The following is a 22,136-nucleotide window of genomic DNA, read 5'->3' as shown; positions in this document are numbered from 1 at the left end:
CAGACAACCAACCGCATGAATTCTTCCATTCATCGATTTATTCATTTGCGACGACTGACCTTTTCTTTCAGGCGAGCGAGCGTGTGCACCCTACAAAGGAAAGCAGACTTTTGCAAATCTTGATTCGACAAAGGAAAGATGAAGCGCGGCTAGGCAGCGGGACACGAGCCCGAGGTGACCCCCGACAAGAAGTGGGCCTGGCTCATGTCTAGAGGGCTGCTGACGTGCGACTTGATGAGATGAACGTTTTTCAGACAACCTCTGAAGGCCGACTTGACGGACAGGCAATTCTGTTTCATTCCGTCTGCGACAGAGCAAAAAAAGTCTCATGGGGCATTTCCTCCATGACCGCCGACCGGCTGTGACGCGCCGTGTCATCCATCGTGTCAAGCTCACCTGGGTAGCCGCCCACGAACACGGGATTATTGGTCTCGGCAGAGGTGGATTGCGGGTAGGGGTTGTCGACGGAATTGTCGCGGCCGTCCACGCTCAGGCTCAGGCTGTGTTTGGTCTTTCTGGCCAGCAGGCGGTGCCAGCGTCCGTCACACAGTGCGGGGCCCCCAGAGGCGACCCGTACTCTGCCCGCCCCGTTATTCACGTTAAACGCCACCTGAGAGCCATACAAAATACAAATAGTGCAAGTTCAAGTAGCAGCCAGTGCCCTTCCTTCCTTCCTTACCTGTCCTTTGATCATCTCCAGTCCAATGGCGTCAACCTTGGCACTGCTGATACCAAGCAGGACACCTTCCGATTGGCTGGTGCGAAACTCCAGAGACAGCGACATGTCAGAGCCCACCTTATATCCGTCCCGCACTGCACACACAATGCGGCGGCACACGTGAAGGATTTCACACACACTCGCTCGCTCGCTCGCTCACACTTTGATCAGCGTGACTCACTCAGCGCGGCGTATCCGCTGCCGTTAAAGTAACTTCCCGCCTCCTCCTCGGTGAAACAGGATGTAATGTCATGTCGTGAGGCTGGTTGAGAGAGATCCAGCGTGACGCCGTTCACAGTCACAGAGTCAAGACAACCTCGGAGGCTTGTCACCTGACACGGGCACGTGGACTTTCCGTTACCAGTTTAGGCTTCTTCCTCGGGTGTCCTCGGCTCTTACATTTATTCTCGGGGTGACGTGCGCGGGAGGTAGTCCGCCCAGGTACAGTCTGCCGTAGACATTCAGCCGGTTCCCTCGGAACGTTGTCGAGTCGGCGGCCGAGCCGTCCGCGGAGATCGAAAGCTGGCGCCGACCGATGTCGGCGGTGATCTGGGGCGCGCGCGCGCGGCGTGGTCACATGCGTGTCTACGTTTTAGATACGCCGTGTGAACCTGCGTTCACTCACCGTGTGCCACTTTCCGTCATTCACCGTAACGGAGGAGGCGACGGTGGCGACGCCCTTCCCGAGGTCTGCCGACAACAGCGCCTGCCCGGCTGCCAGCCGCAGGACAGCAAAGTCCAGCTGCTTGTCGTCAGTCAGGAGCAGCAGTAAACCGTCTTGAGCTCCGGTTCGAAGTGACAGGCGCATGGACACGCTGGTGAGAACGGTACGTAAGCGCGGGCCCTGCCCTGAACCCCCGCCGGGCAAAGTGACACCAACTCACCGATTGCGGACGGCAACTGGGCGGATGCTAAAAGCCATGTGACTCTGCGGCGATGAACCAAAGTGGGCCGCCGTGGGCAGGAATCGCAAGTCTGACTCGGGCGTACACTACGACACAGGTCACGGGTCAGGTAGGTCACCTGCACCTGCATCCCAAGTGTTGGTTTGCAGAACAATTACCGTGAGCTGGGCGGGCAGGACAGCCGCTGACAGGTGGGAAGGCTTCAGAGTAGCCTGGACATCCTCCTCTTCTAGAAGTACTGCCCCGCTGGTTTTCTCCTCCAGGAGGCAGCTGTCAAGTGCCACGCTCTCGTACCTGACAGCCGACGACAGGTCGACGAACCTATTGGGAAAAAGCCGATTCATCAAGTCGACGCCAGTCATTCCTCCGTGATGTATATTGAAAGTTGCGTGTGCGCGTAAGACTGACTGGGTGCCGAGCACCAAGTGCTGTATACAGCCTCTGAACAGCTTGGATAGTTTCTGTAATCGGATTGGCAACTGCCACTCATCCCCCGAAGGGAGTCCTCCGATGAAAAAAGAGGCGGCGGCGAGCCCGGAGAGCGCGCCCGGCAACAGCGAGGCCGATTTGACTTCGCCCTCATCAACTTGGATGGAAAGAGACCTGAGAGAGACCGGTTCGTCCCACCGTCAGACGGGTGAGCTTCTGTTGCTGTTGCCAACCCTAACACTTACTTCCTATTAACGTTAACAATGACCGAGTGTTTTGACCCGTCAGTGAGGGATCCGCCTTCGGCCGCTGTGACTCCCACTCGCCACCCGTCCGCATCTATCTCCCCAAGCTCCGCCTCCAAAGACCCATGGAGCAGGTAGACACACAGGAAGTGCTGCAGTGAATGGAGGGAGGGAGGGTCAGTGGTGCAAAGGTTTGAAAACACATCGGGTCTCGGGTAGAAAGAACCCTACCGGTCGCCGGGCGTGGTCATTGGTGAAGGCGGCCACCAGGATTCCCGATTGGTTGGTCGATTTGAAGGAGAAGAGAAACTCCTGAGTGAGCGGACGTGGAGCAATCTGAACGAAGCCCGCGCTCAACATGGACACACTCCGCACAGCCTGAGTTAGGCACAACATCCTCGAGTCAATAAAAGGAACGATGTCAGCACGTTCTATGCGTGCGTGCGTGCGTGCACCTCAAGAATGCAGCCTTTCCTGACTCCATAGGCATCTCTCAGCAAGTCAAAGTTCAACCTCGCAATCTCGACGTTTTTGATGCAGCCGACGTATGTCCTGAAGACCACCTGTCGCCTGGCGAGCGCATTCACAAGCGCCAGGCGGTAATGTCACATTCTCTAACCAACCCACATCGGGCGGCTCCAAACCTGATTGGTCGGGAAGCAGGAAGTCCACCAATGTAGATGGGGTCGTGGTCAGAACGGTTGAGATCGGACGCAGTTCCCGGTGACTCCGCCTCCAACACTTCTTTCTCTGATGATTGGTCAGCTGCCATGATTGACAGGTAACCTAAACACACCCAAACACACACACACCAATCAGAAGTGTGAAATATGCCAAACGGCGGTTGGTGGGGCGGGCCAGAGCTTACCTTTGCGCCGGTTTCTTTGCAGCGTGACCTTGTACCACACGCCGGTGTTGTACTTCCTGCTGGAGGTTAGGACCAGAGGACCAGAGCCAAGGTCAAATGTCAGACGGACGCAGCCCTCCACCAGCTCGATGGACAGGAAGTCCCTCTGAAGAGGACAGCGGGAAGATATCAAAGGCAAATTGACAACGAGTGTCTGCGTCGGCGAGTGTGGGCCATACTGTGTTGTTGGAGGCCAGGTACATGAGCAATCCGCCTGGCGACAGCGTTTTGAACAATAAGACAATGGATGTGGATGTGGCTCGCAGAGACTTTTGGACCAAGGAGAATCCGGACCCGTCAAAGTGGAAAGCCGTCTCTTCCGCCTGCGGGCTGAAACGCCACTTTGTGTGAGCTTGAACACGTGTAGCAAGTGTGTGCGTGTATACCTACCTGCTGAAGCAGCCTCCACATCGTCCTTGTCGCCCAATGTAGTTCCACAGGCCGACGTTTTTCTCGTCCAGCCACGCTTCGCCCACACAGCCCCTAAAGGTAGACCACTGCAACGCGGCCGGCCTCTGCCATCCCACGCGTGCGTGCATGTGCTGTTAACGTACGAATGCACGCTTGCGCTCACAGGCTTGCTGCGCGCCTTACCCGGGTGCCGTTTGCCAGCCCTCCGATATGGACCACCGTGGCTTTGTCAATGTGGAGAATCCGGGCCGGTCCAGGCGACTCCGCCGTCACCGTTTGCAACGGTCCCGTCTCCAGCTGATGCACCGACAGGAATCCGCGAGAGCCCAGCCTACGACACGGCAGCTGCTGCCATCAGAGATGTCGGGCGCGGCAGCACTATCATGGTCATCACCAAAGAGCGGGTGCGCTCTGGTACCGTGTGGCGTTGATGATGGTCCATTTGTTGTTTGCGATGTCCAGTCCTAGATATTCCAGCCTCTTGCTGCCAGAGCCGACATCCCAGAGCAGAGAAACTTTGCCATTGTGCATCTCCACGGCGAGGAAGTCCACCTGGATACCCGTGGATAGCGAGACGGACAACCCTGAATGCCACCGTGCGTGCGTGCGTGCGAGCGTTTGTGTGCGCGCGCGTACCGTTGTCTCACTGCCCAGATAGAAGAGCAGATTGTTTGGACTCTCGGTCTTCAAGGTCAGAATCAAGGTGTTAAAGTTGCCGGACTGACTTTGGGGTCGGTAGGAACGGACGCAGTCGCCGTCTGCCTGCACCGCCACCTTAATCTGGTGACATGACAGAAGCCACATGGTCGCTCACATTACACCACGTATGGCTTAATGGTGTCAAAAGCAAAAGGACGTACAGACGCCGCTTGTCTTCTGGCCTGCTCGATGAGCTCCCGGATGTCTGACAGGTTCCTGTGCAGACTTTCTCCTAGCACGCTTAGCGGCTTTATTTTGTCACTCAAAGACTGCACGCGATACTCCGCCTCCTCCAGTTTCCGCCGCGCCTCATGGGCTAAACGAGGACAGAGCGTCATCTCGACATGTTCCGTCATCCACCGAGAGCCTCGACCAACCTGTGGCGTATGTGCGTGTCATCAGCCGATTGGTCTCTGCCACGCTCTGGTTACTTTTGTCCACCGCCAAAAAAGAATCCTGCAGCTGCCGTTTGAGGGTGTGGAGGTGCTGCAGCGTCTCCAGCAGGCTGGAGCGGGCCAGCGCGACCTGCGACCGGGCCTCCTGCGGCTGCTGCGACCCTGACAAGTCCACAGCAAATGGATATGCTGAAATGTCACAGCAAGTCACAAATCAGCCGTCTCACCGTTAAAGAGACTCTGCAGCTCTCTGATTGGCTGACGGAGGAGGACACCAGTGTCGTGCAAACTTTTGCTCAGCATTCGCTGTCTCTCGATCACACCGGACACCATCGGCCCGATATCTGGAGAGCAGAGGCTCATTTTCTGACCCATTTGCAAGGAAAGACATTGTGACGAGCAAACGCACCCTCAGCTGTCTGGTTGATCGCACGACTCTCGCGAAGCACAGCAAAGATTGCGCTCAGGTTGGCCCCGCCCTCCGGTGACAGGGATTGCTGTGCTCGGTTGGTCTAACACACGCATCGATTGGGTCAGTGATACATACTTTTGACTCCTTGAAAACTAGGTCCGTGGATAAATTCTCACCATATCGATAGCAAGGCCGGCGGACTTCCAAGCGTCCGAGGCAACTCGGCGAGCCTCGTTGACACCGTTTGCGACATGGGCATCCGGCAGCACTAATCGGCTGCTGTTTTTAGAAGCCGATGACAGAGTGCTAACGTGGCGAAAAAAAAAACAACAACCTCTGAACGCTGAAGTAGAGGCAGGTGAGTCTCAGTTACCTGTGCAGAGAGAGGGTGTGGCTGTCAAGCAGTTGGGCGTGGCTCTCCGCTTGGTAAACTCTTTCCAGCGATACGGTGCTCTTCAGCCCCACCACGAGAGCCTCCACTTTTCGCCTCAGCAGAGGGCGCCATTGATCCAGCTCACCTCCCAGTGTGTCTGTCTGCTTCTCGCGTGGTGGGCAACGTAATGGTTAGCATTAGAAGAATATTGTCGCCGCCGCTTGGCAAGAGGACGCCTTACAGCGGTGACGTGGGCCAACGCCTCCATCAGGTTGACCACGTCATTTAGCAGCAGCTGGCTGGCTTCCATCACATCCTCCACGCACATGTGCGCAAAACTGAAGTTCTGGTAGGCTGCCTGACACGGGCACGGGCACGGGCACGCAGACACAGAAAGACACACAGACAGACAGACAGACAGACAGACAGACACACACACACACACACACACACAGAGAGACACACGCACACACACTTGATTCTTCCTAGACCTGTGCACTGTACCTCCACAGAGTTTGAAGATATTTTGGGCCTAAACCCTCACACTTAACCTTAACTGTCAAAATGGTCACTCTAGCAACAAAGCAAAGACTTTTGAAAGGTGCTGTGTATGTGTGTTTGTGTGTGTGTGTGTGTGTGTGTACCTGATAGCGGGCATGCAGAGTGTTTGTGGCGTTTATCACGAGGTGCATTTGTACGTTATCTTTTGCAGCATCTTGCAGGCGTGTTTGCACTTCTCGCAGCCTTTGCGCCTGCGCGGTGAGGCTGGTGACGAGGAGGTGGAGCCTGTTGCCTGTGCCGGGAAGGAAGTGGCGTTGGAGCGACTCCACCAGAGAATTTGACAAACTGAAAGAGAGAGTCAATGGTGAAGCAGCGCCGGCGCTCTCTGTCACAGGGCTCGTAGCCGGTCGCAGAAGAGTGCGGGCAAACATGAACGAAGACATACCTGAGCTCATGATGTGCAGAGCTGGCGGCAGCATTCAGATTGATGGCTCGCATGCTTTCCAGCGCCGAGACTGTCTGGTCCAGGAGGCGCGTCTGATCAGACCTTTCCAGCCCCTCCTGGGCGGCCCGATTCAGTTGCTCAGCCTCCCCGGCGAGCGCTACACCCGTCACAAGTCAGTGAGTTCCATTTGGAGGAGGTTGCGATGACGGAGGTGGCTCACTTTCAATCTGGTCTTGAAGGCGCTCCATCTTTTCCATCATGTGACCCGCGAGTGTCAAGCTGCCGTTGGCTGCCACGCCTGCTTGCTTCCACTTACGTGCCACACTTGTGGACTGCCAATCAGATCAAAAGCTTGGACTCTTTCTCTCGCTTCATTGCCAGAGATGGTCGGTCACGTAACCTAAGCATACCTGCTGTATCAAAATGCCCAGGTCAGAGGTCAGTTGCGTGGAGTCTTCTTCCACTGCGTACAATGGCACCTCCAAAGACATCCGTTCTGAAAACAAAAGCTGACAGACGCAGCGCTTCAAAAAAACTGAAAGGCAAGCCAAGCTTTGTCCATCCATCTGTGTCGGCCGGCGACATCAAAATAGGGACGCCTTGTGTCTCAGCCCACCTGCGTGTCTCTGGTCCGCTTATCGAGCAGCGTCAGGCGGCGATAGGACGCCACAACAGCACTGCTGATGTTGACGGCTGGCCACGGCGCGAGCATTTGGTCCAAGTCGTCCAGGAGAGCGCCAGCGCAGCCGTCGTCACAGGCTAGACGCAAAGCACACCAGATGACGACGACGACGACGTCTGCTTATGCGGTTGTGCGTTTTCGGGACACTCACGCAAGCACTGGCCTCCCTCCAAGACGTGTCGCTCGTCACATTGCTCGCACGTTGGACCCTTGAACGCGGCTCTGCACCGGCACCGGCCACTCAGCGGCTCGCACAGCGGATCAAGGGACCCCCATGTGCTACAGCCGCACGGGGTACATGCCCCCCCCAGCAACGATGGGTTGCCGTAGTAACCCGGAGAGCACCTGCATTGCGATGAGGAGATTCTTCAACTTCACCAGTGGACCTGCTGGCTGGACGTACTGGACGGGACCAGAACTGGGAAATCCAAGTCGAATGGGGACTTACCGCTCACAATAGCGCCCCTCATATCCCGTCAGACAGGAAGTGCAGCGAAAGTCTCCGAGCGTTCCCTCGGACACACACGTGGGACTGAAACTACACCAGGCGTCCGCTTTTGTTATTTGCGTCTGTGAACGAGTGGCTGACTCCACCGAAGCCAAAGGGTCGGTCACCTGTTGTCCAGTAGGGGGCAAGCGCACGGTGAGCAGTCGTCGATGGAGCCACTGACGTTCCCGTAATAGCCCGGGGAGCACAACTCACAGCTGCGCCCGCCGGTGTGATGCTGGCACTCCTGCCGGACAAAGAAGCCGATGAAAGCCGCCCTCCAGCTGCTTGGACCGACCGGCGCGGCGCCCGCTCGCTCACCTGGCAGTGGCCACTGCGTGTGTTGCAGCTGCTGCTATGATTGTTGCAGCGACACGGCACACAGGGTTGCACAAAAGCAGACTTGCGGGCCTGTGGCGGCAATTCTGACAGCGGCTGGTGAAAGAAACCCGGCGCGCATTCCTACGGGCCGGCCGACAAAGATCAACAAAGGAGGTTCCCCGCAGCTACCGCGCCGACAAAAGCACCCCACTTTACCTGGCAGGAGGTTCCGGCATAACCCGGCGGACAGACACACGACTCAATCGGTCTGGCCGCGCCCGACCCAGTGCCCGACTCGCCAGCTTCCCGTTCTTCTCGTGCCGTTTCCATGGTGATGTTTGAGATCCTTGAGGGGCTTTTCGTCAGTCACCCAATCGCAGCGTGCCTGCCGGCCGGTCAAGATGGCCACTACTCACCTGCTCTGTTGCAGTCGCGTCCCGTACGAAGCTTTGACCAGAATGTACTCCAAGTCACCGAGCACCGACAGGAAATCGCTGTGACTGACCGCCTTGTCAGACACCGAATTGAAATACCTCCACTTGTGCTGTGGCAGCACGCACACGCATAAGCAAGCTGTAGGCACGTGGTCTGGTCCGGAGTGGCAGCAAGCTAGCTAGCTAGTACCTCTGTCAGCCTGATGTCATGCTGGGTCCCGATGCCGCTGTCGGGGGCGGGTATGTCGGTGTAGATGAGCAGCTTCCTCAAGGCTCCTCCCCTCATCAGCACTTGAGGCTCCTGATCGGCCAGCCCTCTTGCCTCCTCCGCATAGAAGGTCACGACGTAGGACAGCACGCCGCCGTACGACAGCAGCTGAAAACACACGCGTGCCAGCCAACACGTGTTGAGGAGTCGCAACCTGAGGCTGAGGATAAGATGGCGGCGTTGTGTTTACCTGCTGGCCTTCAAACTGGGCGGGCAGCCTCCAGTAAAGAGGAGCGCTCAGTCCGCTCCAGTTCAAGTGGCGGCTGTCCAGCACTACGTCGCCGCCCTGCCGGTAGACTCCAGACACGACACCCTCCAGGTTTGACTGGCTGACCAAGGGCAGTGGCAGAGCTGGAAGGCCGGCCAACGTGATCTATGGCAACACGCCGCGCCCACATGTGAGGAAGCAAGCACCTTTTGGATTGAGCCTTAACCTTACAAGAGCTCTGGCGAGGCCGGTGTGCTCCTGGCATTCGCGACTGAGTCCGGAACAGAAGCACGGAGAGCAGCCGTCCGGATTTGCTGACGACAGCGCGAAGGAACCCGAAAGGCACTCGTGGCAGCGTCGCCCCGAAACCGCCGCCTCAAAACACACAGGACAGGGACACGCTCAGTCTGCCTGCATGTTGCGATACCATTTTCAGAAGCGCGCGTTACCTTGCACACACACTGGCCGTTGCGTTGGCAGTTGCACACGCCGAGCGTCTGATTGCACGAGTCCTCTTGGGTTCCGACCGGGTCGCAGCCGCACGGCGAGCACGCTGGGTAACCATAGTGACCGGGAGCGCACAGGTCACATGACCTGCCAGAGAATCCCTCTCTGCACAGACACTGGCCATCGGTCAGCTTGCACTGAGAGGCGGAGCTTCCCTCTAGGCTGCAGTTGCAAAGCTGAAAGGACGGAGGGGATCGGCATCACGTGCCGAGACCGTGCGCTTGCGCTGCGCACATGGGTACCTCGCAGCCCGTAATGGGGTGATAACCCCAGTATCCCGCCTCGCAGGTGTCGCAGGTGTCGCCCTCTGTGTGCGGAGGGCAGATGCACTCGCCAGTTTGGTGGTGGCAGTTCCCGCTCGTGTGTTTGCAGTTGCACGCTGGGCGAGGACAAAGAAGGCAGCGTGGGGCATAAGAAGACCGAGGCGAGCGAGCGAGCCACGCTTACCTGTGCAGCCGTTGCCATGGAAATCAAAATAACCGTGGCTGCAGCGGTCACACTTATCTCCGCCGACGCCGAGCGCGCATCGGCAGTGTCCACTGGCGTCACAGGACTCCTCCAGAGACCCCTCGGGGTGGCAGCCGCAGGCCACGCAGCCCTGGCCGTCCTGCGGCGCAAAGAAGCCCGGCTGCGGCCGAGCGCCACGCCGGCACGTTACTCGGAAGCCATTGATGTAAAAACGCACAAGGGAATCTTATCTGACCTGGCAACGGTCGCACGCACGTCCAGTCGCGTTGTCTCGACACAGGCATTGGCCCGTCGCGACATCGCAGACGCTTGACAAAGATCCGGCGACATGGCAAGCGCACGCTATCAAGAGGGAACATCTGATAAGTGAATGTCTCTCAACTCTCAGATTCCAAACTCAAAGCAGCCAGCGAGTTCAAGCCTCGTTTGTCTCTGCTGTTATTTTAGCCATGCCCATGTGTACGTGGGGGCTCCGGTGTTAAGGTGCCACCCATTATTCAAATTAGCTGGCAACTGGCTGGTTGGTCAAGAGAGCAGAAGATGACGGCAGAGCGAGCCAGGGAGGGAGGGAGGGAGGGAGGACCGCTCGTGTAAACGGCAGGGGCGGGCTTGTCAAGATTCTCTTTAATTGCGGCTCTCAAAATGTGGCGACGCGAACGCGAGATGCCACGTCGCGCTGGCAACTATGGGCTGGCAACTCCAACACACGCTCTGTACGGTTTGCACTAAATGCCAGAAAAGAGCAACGCGTGACAGCATATCAAAAGGGTCAAAGGTCAGCTGTAATCCGGATTCAGGGAGCTCAACATTCCTCCGGAATCACACCTCGGCAATTCTTTCGGTGCACGGCGTCGCCGTAGAAACCCTCGGCGCAGATTTCACAGTGTCGCCCGGCCGTGTTGTTGCGGCAACGGAGGCACTCCCCGCTGACGGCGTCACAATGGCCCACCTCCTCGGTGTCCACGTTGTCATTGCATTGGCAGCGTACGCAGGACCCCCCCACTACCTGCGGGCTGCCGTAGAAACCGTGGGAACACCTGGCAACGTGAAGATAAGATGTCAAAGTCAGTCCAGCTTCAGCCGCAAACATTCATGCATTCTCCTTACTTGTGACACGTGCTCCCGGTGTAGCCTTCCTGACACTGGTCACACCTCACCAGTCCAAAAGCGTCCAGAGAGCACGTCAGACTGAAACTGCCACGCAAGGCAGATTTACGGTTGGGATCAAAGAGAGCAAGCGATGAGCCCCACCTGTTGGACGCCTCCGTCAGGGGACACGCGCAACGCCGACAGTCATCCGCTGTGCCCTGGGTGGCATCGCCGTAGAAACCGGGGAGGCATCCATCGCAGTGGGCACCCGTCGTATGATGGCGACAGCCCTGAACGATAGATAGATAGATAGATGGACGCCGCCGCTTGTCTCGCGAGAAGAGGACCAAGGAAACGGTCACTGACTGCAACTCACCAGACACACGCCGGCGACATCGCACTCAGAGGTGTGGTTGTTGCATTCGCAGGGCATACAGTTCCCTCCGAACAAAATTCCAGCCACCCTGTAAAAGCCCGGGAGGCACGCCTGGGAGTGCAGAAAGACACTCACAGATCCAGGGCCCTCTTACCAGCACGCAAGCTAGTGAGTCATGAGCTCATCACCTCACAGGAAGTTCCGCTGTAGCCCCACGGACATTCGCACGTTTCCACTGCAACCGCCCGGACACCAGACACAGACCGAGAGTCGGACACATCAAGGGACACCGAGACAAGGCTGAGGAGAAGCGAGAGAGGGGAAAAGCGTCGGCAGACGGGTGGCTGCGCGCAAGGCCGACGAGCCCTCGCGGCCCGGCAAATCCTCACCGAACATCTCCGCCCGTAGAGGCGTTGAGGTGAACTCTGACCCTCAGCATCGTCACCTCGGCCAAGACGGACAGCAGGTCGTCACGGCTCACCCGGTCGCCCGATTGGCGGTCTACAAATTGATCGGGGAGCACGCGGACGGCGACGGAGCGCTCGGCCGACGGCGAGAGGACCGGGACGCGAGGCGAACGCAGCTGGAGCGCTCGTCCGTTGCCCTGCAGAGGGCGAAAAATTGCGTCACCCTGCTCCGCCCTCCCAGTCTCACCGCTGTACTTGAGCTACCTGAATGATGACGTCGGTGATGCCCAGGACAAAGTTGTTGTCCAGCGAGCTGCCATAAGTGACAGAATAGTTGAGGAGACCACCGTAGGACGACAGCTGAAAAAAGGAGACGTGGTGTTACGCCGTCCGGACGAGGACTGACGCGATTGGCTACCTTGTTGCCGAGGAAACTGTCGGGCGCTTCCCATTGCAGCACTTGGCTGGAAGAGAGGTCGCTGGAGGCAGGAAGTTTGTGAGTCAGGTTGGTGTGGACAGAAGAGGAAGGGTGGAGCCGAGTGCCCGCCGAAACCACCTGCAACAAGTTGACAAACAAGTTGTGGCAGTTTCAGGGTGGCTTTCTTCTTATTTAATTTCGTGACCGAAAATGCTTTGTCAATTTTAGTGGGAATTATTTAGTAAAAGACTAAAACGTGTACCTGCGCGACCATCCAAGTGGAGCTTTTGCAGACGTCCGACACGCCGAAGCAAAAGCAGTCGGTGCAGCCCAGCGGATTGGCAGCTTGCAGGTTGTAGAATCCTGATTTGCACAGGTGGCAGTGGAGCCCCGCCACATTGGCCTGAAGGGGGGGAGCAAAAGTTGAAAAAAGCGTCGGGCACCACCGCGGCCATCCGACCTACTTTGCAAACGCAATCGTCGTCACACGGGTCGCCGTTCACACCGCCCGCCGGGTTGCACTCGCAGCCAGCGCAAAGGGGAAAATCTCGGAATCCAAAGGCACAACGGTCACACCTCCGGCTCGCAAAGCCCTCCTTACATGCACACTCGCCCGCGTTGGCACCTGGAGCACATGCACACCGACACGTACGCACGCGGTTAGTGGCTCAATTTCTGACGTCAGGTGGCCCTCGCACCCGCAAAAAAATTGAATGCAAAAATGAAGTATTGGTGGCAAAAGCAGCAATTCACTCGGCCAAGTACCGTCTCTGGTGCAGATGGAAGACCTCGCACCTCTCGGGTCACAATCACATTCCAGGCATGGCCACTCTGAATAAGGGGAAACCTTAAATGGGGAAGCGTGAGTTGTGAGTGGCTGCAGGTTGGTGCGCCGCTGGCGCCGCTCTGCGCTTACCTGCTTGGGTCTATAGTAATGCTCGGCGCAGGTCTCGCAGTTGACTCCAGCTGTGTTCTGTCGACACTCAATGCAGACTCCGCCTCCACGACGAACGCCGCCCATGTCCGCGCTCAAGCCGAGATCGGCGACCGTTTGATTGTAGATGCAGTCCCTCGCTTTGTTGTGACAGTTGCACTCTGAGTGGCAGGCGCACAAAGAAATTGTTGGCAGTGGATGCTCGCGCCGCCACATGAAAGTTTGCAGATCAGGAAGACGGGAGACAGAATGCAAAGTGTTGCACTGTTTTGTTCTTACTTTGGCATGTGTTTCCCATCGAGATAGTTCCCGGTTGCCATGGTTGCTGGTGGTATCCGGGGCAACAGTGGTCGCAGCTCACTCCGCAAGTGTTGTGTTCGCACACACACTGTAGTTTCTACCAGGGATGAGAATGGCAAATGTGAAAAAGGGGGGGGGGGGGAGAATATATCGGGTCCGACGTCAGCATATGCGGCACATACGTAGCATTGTTTACATAAAGCACGATCGATAGATTTAATGAATTGGAGCGACATATATGGTTTGAAACATTTAGCCTGTTGTTGCTGGTTCATGTCTGTTCTTGGTGTTGGATTTTGACAAATACATTCGCCCCAAAGATGCGACTTATACTCCGCTGCTATATATATATATATATATATATATATATATATATATGCTGTCGCGGCGGGCGGATTTACACGATTCACAAAAATGATACTTTCGACGGAAAAACCCCCACAGAAATCCACAGATCCGTGGAAAATTCTCATCGCTGTTTCGACACACGCACACACGCACACACGTTTCACTAAACTTCTCAGAATGTCAGTAGCAACGAGAACACGTGTTACCTTGGTCACAGGATCCAGAGGACAGCTTCGGGCGTGTCCGTAGCAGATACACATCCCTCCCACTGAGATGTCTTTGATGGAGTAATAATACTGCAGGAAGAAAACAGCAGTTGAAAAGAGCACCAGGGCGTCCGTCACGCTCGGACGACGCTGGCCGTACTCGGCGCGTTACGATGGGGTCGATGTCTCGAGGGTCGCGCGCGCTAAGAGTCATCAAGTCAGCGTTGAGCGTCCGGATTCGTTGGAAGCGAAGTCGGATGAAACGGGCCGAGGTGAAGTTCAAGAGTTCAGAGGTCAAATCATCCGCACCGGGTCGACTGTTGATCAGTGACGTGTGGATCTGAGGGACAAGAGACGGACGGGAAGGAGAGCTGCTCCGACTGAATAAGATGGGGCAGCTGAGTGGGCGGGCGGGTTCACCTCTCCGTGCTCCAGCGGCTCCAGCCTGGAGTAGTAGGACGTGCAGATGACCTCCGTGTCACCTTTGTAGGTCGGCGCTCCAAGCCTGGGTGCCACGTTGTAACGAGACAAGCACTCCGAGTCACTGATGGCGTAAAACTGCCACGGCTCGAAGGTGACGCCATCCACCGAGCGCTCCAGGATCCAGTTCCCTGCCGGAAAAGACTGCGCTCGGACCTCCCGTCTCGCCATTTGACCCGAGTTTGTCGAGTAGAGAAAAACGTACTCACCCGGTCGGGGAGAGTTGGCCGCCTTGATGATGACGTAAGCCACTTGGAAGACCTGCAAAGAGTGGACGAGAGTCAGGAGCCACAAACGAGGCGACGCCCCCGAGGCGATGCGCCCGGTCCCAGTCCCCGCCGCACCTGTCTCAAATCCAGGGTGATGGTGACCCAGTGGAATTGGCGCCCGTTCTTGATGCTCGGACTCTGCCACCATCGGTTGGTTCCGTCGATGGCGGCGGTGATGGGATGGCGTTCTGGACAAAGTGGCAAAAGGCAGCTCATTTCCAAAACGAGCGGCAAAGCGGGAATCGCCAGGTCTCACCCGCCTCCGTACCTCCGAACAGAAGGGAATTGCCATCGCACTTGGGGCAGTGAGGGTTCTTGATCGAGCGCTCGGGCACGTGCTCCACCAGTTTGCAGTAAACCTCCGCTCGCGGCTCTCCACAGGTGGCGTTGCTGCTGATCTTGGCATTGGTGGCCAGGTTCAAAATGGCCGGGAACAAACCTGCAAGGGAAATTTGTAATCGCTCATGTTCACCCGAGAAACTTGAGCCAAACGTGTTTCTGGCCCACCTAGCGATGAGTCTGCTAATGAGTGACGATCGGAACAAAGTTCAACAGAAGGAATTCAATATTTAAGAAGGCCAATATTTTGAAATGACTTTTTTGTCAAGGCCGAGACGCAGCTGCAGTTTTTTAAAGATGAAAAGTTTTAAAGATTCCCTTGGCTCAAGGTTTCTGCCCCCACCCTTCTTGACATTGCAGGAAAAAAGCGGAGCGCAGGTGCCAAAGTATGCTGATAAAAGCCAGACGACACTCGACCATCTCGTGGGCACAGCTGCGGAGGTGCGAGACCATCGGCCACTCCCTCTGGCGCGCGCGCACACACAGTTGTATTGAGGAGCCTTGTGGGGGGGCGCACACACACTGTTGTTTCGTGTGTTTGTGTGCGGGGGAGGGCGAGTGTGAGTGCTAACACTAATTGTCAGCCACACAGACGCAGTGCGTGTTTCCCTGCAGGTTCTGGATAGGCGCAAAATGACTCTCACATGTCTGTTTAGAGTTGTGGGAATGCTACGGGAGGCAGCATTTGCGAGGTCTAGTGCAGGCGAGTGACCGTGAGCGCATCTTCAAGACAAAACGTGGAGCTGCACGTTCCTTGTCAAGGTCACAGGTGGTGAACTTTTGGCTCATGCGTGCGGCACTCGTCGCACAATTGAGCTCTTTCTTTGGCCCGCCGCATTTAAAGCGTGTCGGCGATCTGGTCAAGACAGACTTTGATATCGACGTCGCTAACATTTTGCAAGCTCTTGATGCCATTTCTGCGTTTCTATGACAATGAGAAAGAGTCTCACCTCGCTGCTGGGAAGCCGTTAGCTGCATCAGCAGCATCAACACGAACAGGTTCATCGGGAATGCGCGCCGGCCGGCCCCACTCTGAGAATGAGTTGCTGCGGGGCCCAATGTGATTTCATTCATTCTCTTGCCGCGGGGGGAGGGGAGGGGAGGACTGTACCACTCCCAGGGGGAAAAGGGGCCGGCTCTCCATTTCCAAGCAAATCTGCACTCGACCCTTTGCATGATTAAGAGGGACTCTTGCTGAACTGCATGTCATTGTTGAATGCATGTCTCTGTTGCCTTGACTTGCTTGTCCAAGAAATCATTTCTGTACACACAAACACACAAAGCAGGAAAAAAAGCATTTGATGGAGTTAACGAGATGACGACTACTATTGTTACTCAGATTGACTCAAGTCATTCGTTTGGCACTTTGTTTCAGCTACATTCTCCAAGTGAGTGCAGATGCATGTCTGAGAAAGAGTGGGATGAGGGTGGGGGGGCCCTCTGGCCTGACAAGCCAGATCCAATAAGCATTGAGTCCCTCTCCTCTCCGTCCATTCGGCGTACTCAGAGTATTCGGTGGGGGTTGGGTGCCTAGTTTTACTTGTAAGTGATGAATAGCGGCGCCCCCTAGTGGTAGCAGGCAAACTTTAATATACAAATCCCAACTGCAATGAAAATGGACACATATGTTCAATCGAACAAATGTCAAATGGCGCACAGTATGATAAGTGTTTCCACAGTTGTGTAAATTGTGTAAAGCGCCAGTGTTTGGCGTTGTTGTCCCTAATTAGTGTCCGTGTTCATGTGGCAATTACATTGAACAAATGTTTCATTCTTTGGACACAATGTCAAGAGATATCAGTTAAAGGCCGTTAAATGTTGTTTGTCTCGCTCGAAATTTGCGCTTACCTCCAACCTGTGGCTGCGGAGAACTTTGGCCCTCGTTTTTGCCCCGCTGTATTCGAGGAAGCTCGGAAGTCGGACTTTCCCACTGCTGAGCCCGCATTCGAGGCGATTGTCAATAACAAAGATGGCTAGTTACGATAGATTGTTTGTTGTTCTCCTTTATCAAAACAGCAATTCTTCTTCACAATTTCCTTCATTTACGTCAATCAAGAAATATTGTACCTTCAAAGCATTTCCTTCCTTCATTTCACCGAATAACTTCATGCAGGTGGATAACGGCATGTTTTCACGCAGTCAGTACAAATCACGTGGTGTTATGTTAAGTTTTTTTTCCAAGAACTAAATGAATGTAACAATGAATAAATGAAGCTAAGTATGTTTAAAATAAATGACATTTTTGCCATTAGTGGAGCGCAGTCGCCATTGTCGAGTGACGTCACACTGTAGTCCGTCGATGAAACCCCGGCCAGCCGGGTCATACCAAAGACTTCATTCAAATGGGACCCATTGCCTCCCTACTTGGCACTCAGCATTAAGGGTTGGAATTGGGAGGTTAAATCACCCCAAAATGATTCCCGAGCGCGGCACCCACCGCTGCATCTATCTCACTGCTCCCCTCTCTCTCCCCCAGGGCAGGGGATGTATTAGAATCACGTGGGGATGGCTTCATTGCGGAGGACAATAACAAAAAACTTGCTTTTTTTGGCGTACCCTTTTGTGCTAAACCGCCCCCCCCCCCTTGTATTCCTTTCAAAATGAATGTTCACCTTAATTACGATCTTGAAAAATTCACAATAAATTTACATTCATGACAGAATAAGAATTTTTCAAGTCAAAAGTGTTGAAACACTGGGTTTATTTCAAATTCATTGCATGAAAGTGTCATAGGAACCTAACAATTAAGTATACATCCCTCTTACAAGTGTGCTTATGGCAGAATGACGAGTAAATTTGGGGTTTTTATTTTCACTTCCAGTGACTTCCTAGTCGTTCTTGCCACTTCAGTGCTCGTGTCCGGTGGGGCTGTCGTAGCCCAGCGTGTCCCCCAGGTGCTGGTGGGCAAAGAAGACCCGGGCCATCTCGTTGATGTGGTTGTAGGCCCCGATGGACTTGAAGTACTCCACGTAGTTCCAGAAGTCCGAGGTGGAGTATGGCCAGTAGCGGACGGCGGGTGGTTCATCGTACGGCGCTGGAAAACGAGAAGGCCACACTGTACATGTTTTGTCACGTTTTTTTGTATTTCATATTAAATGTACGAGACCATTTCTTTTACTATTTTGAAAAAACAAAACAAATCAATAGCTTCAATCAAAACTTAAGTTTGTTGTTGATTTATTTTGGAAAGTCTTGCCCAACTTCATTCCTAAAAAGTAATATTATGATGTGTTGATTTCAAAAAGTGATAGAAGAGTTCAATTTGTGCTTCTTTACCTCCCTCAGGGATGACTCTGGCCTCTGTGGAGCAGGAAGGAGCGAGCGAGCGAGAGAGACAGAGAGAGAGGAGAAAAGTAAACACACAAGCATTCCAAGTACGGCCATACACAAAGACGAGATTCAGCTCGGACAGACTTTTAGCCAACCTGTGAGCTTCTCCAAACAAATAATCTTGCCCCAAGACACATACACACATACACGTGCACACACACACACTCACACACACTGAAAGTGGAGGAATTCAGCACACTGCAGACAGATGCGTCTTTGTACACGCAATGCAAAAAATAAAAAAACATGAAGCATTATGATAGACGCATTCCCAAGCAACTATTAAATGTCGAGTATTATTGCACCTCTGTATACATTTTGGAGAAAATTAGAAAGAAAAGTTTTAGCAAAAGTGTCCTTACCGCTGAGGTGGAAAACAAAGACACAAAGTAAAACAGGGAGGCAAATCAAAGTCTTCATGTTGCTGCCTTAAAATGAAGACAAACACAGGAAAAGTCAGACCGCAACCATCATCCAGCGTTCAAAATTGCATTTCAGCATTTAAGCCACATTACGAGTAGAAAATGTCCATACTTTGTATTTTCTGATGTACCTGTTGGGAGCGTTGCTGATGATCTGATCTGCTGCTTGGGATTGGTCTTCTGCTGCAGCCTTAGGGACAGAGGGGAGAACAACCCCCCCTCACGCGCACGCGCACACACACACAGCTGCACATGCCCACTTGTGAAAAAGAATGTAGTGCATCCACAGTAAAGTATTTTTTGATTGGTTCAAGTGGGAGCATGGATCCTTTAACCAATCAACATGCTACTTCACAACCTCAAATAATAAAGGTCAACCTCACCATCTCTATCATCTTCCGTAAAATGTCAAACATATATTTCTTAGAACAGTTTTTATTCTTATCACAAGTAACACAAATATGATTAGAAACTTGCATTATGATTCAATGATTAGTTGATTTCCCCCTTTTTGTCAATCAGCAGCTCGATGCGTTTAAATATATCCGAGAAGGGAGGGCAGTTCTAAATGTTACGGATACGAATAGCTTAAAGTTAGCGTGTCGTGCCCGACCGACGACAAACGTGCATTCTTCATATTTGGAAAGAACGGGTATGTGTAATGCCACGGCGAAAAGCCCTTCTCGGCTCACAAGGCGCTAGTCGTCCTTGCAACCCGTTTGATCGGTGGCGGTCATACGAAAGAGGTCCACACCCTCAGTCAAGAGCAAGTCCTGAGCGTAGCGCACGGTCTCTGGGGGCAAGAAGCGCGAGCGTCCCAGAATCCAAGCGTACTCCACGTGGAATAGGCGCAGGATGTCGGTGCACGAGTAGACCACAGCCACGCTGCTGTAGTCTGTGCTCAGGATCCAGTAGGGACTATAGGGGGTAACTGCAAACAGAGGTTGACACCAGCATGAGCATTGAACCGCCATTCAGTAACCCTGACCTGCGTGTGTCGCCGCTTGGAGGCTAGCTTCAGCTAGCGCCTCAGTCCGAAAAGCTCAGATTTCAATCACCGTCGCAGTGGTAAATGAGTGCAAAAACGTTTTCTTTCTTCTCCCGTCCGCCTAAGTCAAAGTGACAAACTCAAGGCCCGGCCGGGGGCCAGATGCCACCCACCACATCATTTGATGTGGCTTGTAAAGACAAATTTTGTATTCACTTTGTGTCATGATTAAAATGACACTGTCTTCACTTTTTTTAAAATAGAAGAGATATTGCCAGCAATTTCTTATGACCATTCATCATTTTTTTACTAGTCTCTGCTTTCAAAACTAGTTATTCGTCAGTTTGTCATGGAAGCTGTACTGTAAATAATATGAGGCGGTGACAGTCATAATGGCCCTCCGAGTGCGTCCCGCGAGAAAAATGAGACACCCCTGGCCTTATCGGGATCCGGAAGGTTTTCTCTCTTATCCACGGGGGACATCCGTGAGCAGAGTGGCGGAGGTGTGGCCGATCAGGCTTTTAAGGAACGTGCTGCCAAAAACTGGTCGCCTGAGTGTCTGCCTATGTAATCTCCTCTACAGCTGTGCCTCTAGCAATTATTGAGTCAACTACGCTGCGTATCCTGAGTCCGTCTGATCTTTGCCTTATTTCCACCGAACTCTCTGACTCTTTTGTTGTTGCCTTCCAGCTCTTGAATGGACCTCCAACCAGATCCAGTCTGTTCCGACCGAGCTGCACGCGCTCCACCGTCAATCACAGCTCCAACTCCGTACCCCTGGCCAGGAGCCTCCGGCGCTATTGCCACCTCACTCCCTTCGATAAAAACTCAGGACCCATGAGTTGGTTTCTGCATGCGGGTGGGTCAAACAAATCGCTCAAACTATGACAGGCCTAAGGTAACGATTAGTGAGGGATGAAATGAAGCACAGTCATGGCGGTAGTCAAGTCAGCGGGAAAGCACTGAAAATCCAATGCTGAAACAAACTCCCTATTATAAGGCCAGCGTTAAAAAAATCTGATGATGTCCACGCGGGATCCACTTAAGCAAGCAGCCGCTGAGGGACTCGCGGGCCCGATTAGGCCTTGCCGAGCTTTGTCAAAGCTGCCGATTGTTTGCCTCCATTGTCTTTCGTCACGGCCATAATGATTGACGGTGCTCGGACTTACAGTAGGAGAAGCTGACTCCAATTTGGGCCGCTTCTCTCAAGTCGGGCACCACCGCTGTCCCCTCCGCCGTGCGCATCTTGTCTTTACTACAAACACACAAATGATTTCTCATTGGACATGGCACACCAGAAAATGTACTTTGACAAGTTGGAAACCTTTGGACGGGTCTTGTACTTGGTCACATTTTTGTTGCGGATGCAAATGCGCCTGAAAGAGAAACAAGTCTGGACTCACTAGAACTGCGAGTTGAGCACTCGGATGGTTCCGTCCGGTCGCGTGGCGTAGTTGGCCTCGATGCACTTGCCCCTCTCGAAGCTGGCAGGCAGCTTGGCGATCTCGTACCACTTGCCCAAATACTGAGGGAGACAAGAGCGGGTTTAACGGCAGCCCGGGGAACGACGTGACCTGGTCCGGCTTACCTGCTGGAGGTTGAAGTTGGGCTGCACCTTGGGAGTGGGGCAAGCCCCCCAGCGGTATGTCTGCGCCGAGGTCAGAAGCGGCCACAACGCCAGGGCACACAATGCCAACATGGTTCTCTCCAAAGGCACGTGCAGAAAGTGAGATGGATGGGTAGAAAGCGGCTGCCCTTTCACACTAAAGTCGTTTCACAGCAAACACATCGATCGGGTGGAAGGAAGTTGGAACGTTCCCGACCCGCTATCGCATATTTGGAAATCTGAGATGGCGCAAACAACAATGCGTGCTTCTCCACCTGGTAACTGGTTGAGCAGGTTGAGCAAGTTGCGTTCCACCATTAAATAATAACACAATTTGTTGATCACAAACCTACAACATATTTACAATCAAGACTTTTTTCAGGTCGCCCTTCAGTATTACTACTTTCAAGCTCTGGATTTGAACTAGGTACATCAGTGTGTGTGTTTGCACTCGTTGAAAAGTTTTGAAAGCGTGCAGACACAGTCACACAATTGGAATGGCTTTTCCAAAAACATCAGCGCAGCGGGTGAGGGAGGGGACCTTACCTTTATGACATCAGTGGAGCCTCCAGCCTGAACGCTTTCTCCTCTTCCGAATGCTCCTAATTTGCTTGGAGGGACGCGTTAGGGAAAAGACGTCACATCAATAGTCGACGCTGATTGGACGTCCAGAGGAGCGTCACCTTCGGTTTGCCAGCACGTGCAAATGGAATTTATCGGAGGCCGAAGCAAACAAAGACATGACGTATTGGCAAGTGTCGTTCCCGCGTCTGCCACTAGGTGGTAGTAAAATTCAGTTTGGGGAAATA

At 54.0% G+C, this 22,136-nt stretch overlaps 3 protein-coding genes across 8 annotated transcripts; all 3 read right to left on the bottom strand.

The window, feature by feature from the left end:
* Window positions 1–18: 18 nt before the first annotated feature.
* Window positions 19–17,283, bottom strand: lama1 (laminin, alpha 1). Of its 4 annotated transcripts, XM_085939726.1 has the most exons (66): window positions 17,049–17,283; window positions 16,830–16,914; window positions 15,932–16,242; window positions 14,911–15,081; window positions 14,718–14,830; window positions 14,583–14,634; window positions 14,314–14,504; window positions 14,054–14,233; window positions 13,894–13,983; window positions 13,319–13,436; window positions 13,022–13,200; window positions 12,871–12,952; window positions 12,570–12,730; window positions 12,368–12,508; window positions 12,106–12,243; window positions 11,952–12,047; window positions 11,670–11,884; window positions 11,469–11,580; window positions 11,281–11,391; window positions 11,067–11,194; window positions 10,923–11,009; window positions 10,641–10,852; window positions 10,051–10,157; window positions 9,795–9,975; window positions 9,590–9,726; window positions 9,290–9,523; window positions 9,072–9,215; window positions 8,823–9,005; window positions 8,555–8,740; window positions 8,347–8,474; window positions 8,147–8,276; window positions 7,931–8,071; window positions 7,738–7,856; window positions 7,571–7,660; window positions 7,274–7,467; window positions 7,057–7,199; window positions 6,851–6,949; window positions 6,661–6,772; window positions 6,441–6,597; window positions 6,139–6,340; window positions 5,736–5,852; window positions 5,495–5,658; window positions 5,298–5,427; window positions 5,119–5,221; window positions 4,937–5,053; window positions 4,692–4,871; window positions 4,476–4,630; window positions 4,252–4,395; window positions 4,034–4,167; window positions 3,799–3,946; window positions 3,595–3,719; window positions 3,384–3,534; window positions 3,166–3,310; window positions 2,942–3,083; window positions 2,753–2,867; window positions 2,529–2,675; window positions 2,298–2,449; window positions 2,032–2,226; window positions 1,782–1,944; window positions 1,603–1,709; window positions 1,344–1,533; window positions 1,118–1,267; window positions 900–1,050; window positions 680–813; window positions 397–610; window positions 19–304 (listed from the first exon to the last, which is right to left on the bottom strand). In XM_085939726.1, exons 3-66 carry the CDS (start codon window positions 16,155–16,157, stop codon window positions 150–152), a joined length of 9,318 nt encoding a protein of 3,105 aa, XP_085795852.1. In that variant the 5' UTR covers window positions 16,158–16,242; window positions 16,830–16,914; window positions 17,049–17,283; the 3' UTR covers window positions 19–149. The 4 variants fall into 4 exon arrangements, with proteins under 4 accessions (XP_085795852.1, XP_085795851.1, XP_085795853.1 ...); XM_085939725.1 differs by having other exon boundaries at window positions 16,830–17,283; XM_085939727.1 differs by having other exon boundaries at window positions 5,495–5,655; window positions 16,830–17,283.
* Window positions 17,284–17,684: 401 nt separating this feature from the next.
* Window positions 17,685–19,005, bottom strand: LOC147041395 (otospiralin-like). Of its 2 annotated transcripts, none has more exons than XM_085939634.1 (4): window positions 18,865–19,005; window positions 18,674–18,739; window positions 18,258–18,281; window positions 17,685–18,015 (listed from the first exon to the last, which is right to left on the bottom strand). In XM_085939634.1, exons 2-4 carry the CDS (start codon window positions 18,729–18,731, stop codon window positions 17,828–17,830), a joined length of 270 nt encoding a protein of 89 aa, XP_085795760.1. In that variant the 5' UTR covers window positions 18,732–18,739; window positions 18,865–19,005; the 3' UTR covers window positions 17,685–17,827. The 2 variants fall into 2 exon arrangements, with proteins under 2 accessions (XP_085795760.1, XP_085795761.1); XM_085939635.1 differs by having other exon boundaries at window positions 18,846–18,988.
* On the bottom strand, window positions 18,971–22,006 carry LOC147041394 (apolipoprotein D-like). 2 transcript variants are annotated; one of them, XM_085939633.1, is made up of 5 exons: window positions 21,874–22,006; window positions 21,310–21,426; window positions 21,125–21,246; window positions 20,891–20,976; window positions 18,971–19,664 (listed from the first exon to the last, which is right to left on the bottom strand). In XM_085939633.1, exons 2-5 carry the CDS (start codon window positions 21,418–21,420, stop codon window positions 19,432–19,434), a joined length of 552 nt encoding a protein of 183 aa, XP_085795759.1. In that variant the 5' UTR covers window positions 21,421–21,426; window positions 21,874–22,006; the 3' UTR covers window positions 18,971–19,431. The 2 variants fall into 2 exon arrangements, with proteins under 2 accessions (XP_085795759.1, XP_085795758.1); XM_085939632.1 differs by having other exon boundaries at window positions 18,992–19,664; window positions 21,310–21,484; window positions 21,874–21,972.
* Window positions 22,007–22,136: the final 130 nt, after the last annotated feature.

Source organism: Syngnathus leptorhynchus, chromosome 19 (assembly GCF_054491065.1).
Source record: "Syngnathus leptorhynchus isolate UIUO chromosome 19, UIUO_Slep, whole genome shotgun sequence".
Classification (NCBI taxonomy): Eukaryota; Metazoa; Chordata; class Actinopteri; order Syngnathiformes; family Syngnathidae; genus Syngnathus; species Syngnathus leptorhynchus.
The sequence above is the reverse complement of the archived record's forward strand: the minus strand, read 5'-3'. Positions and strand labels throughout refer to the sequence as shown.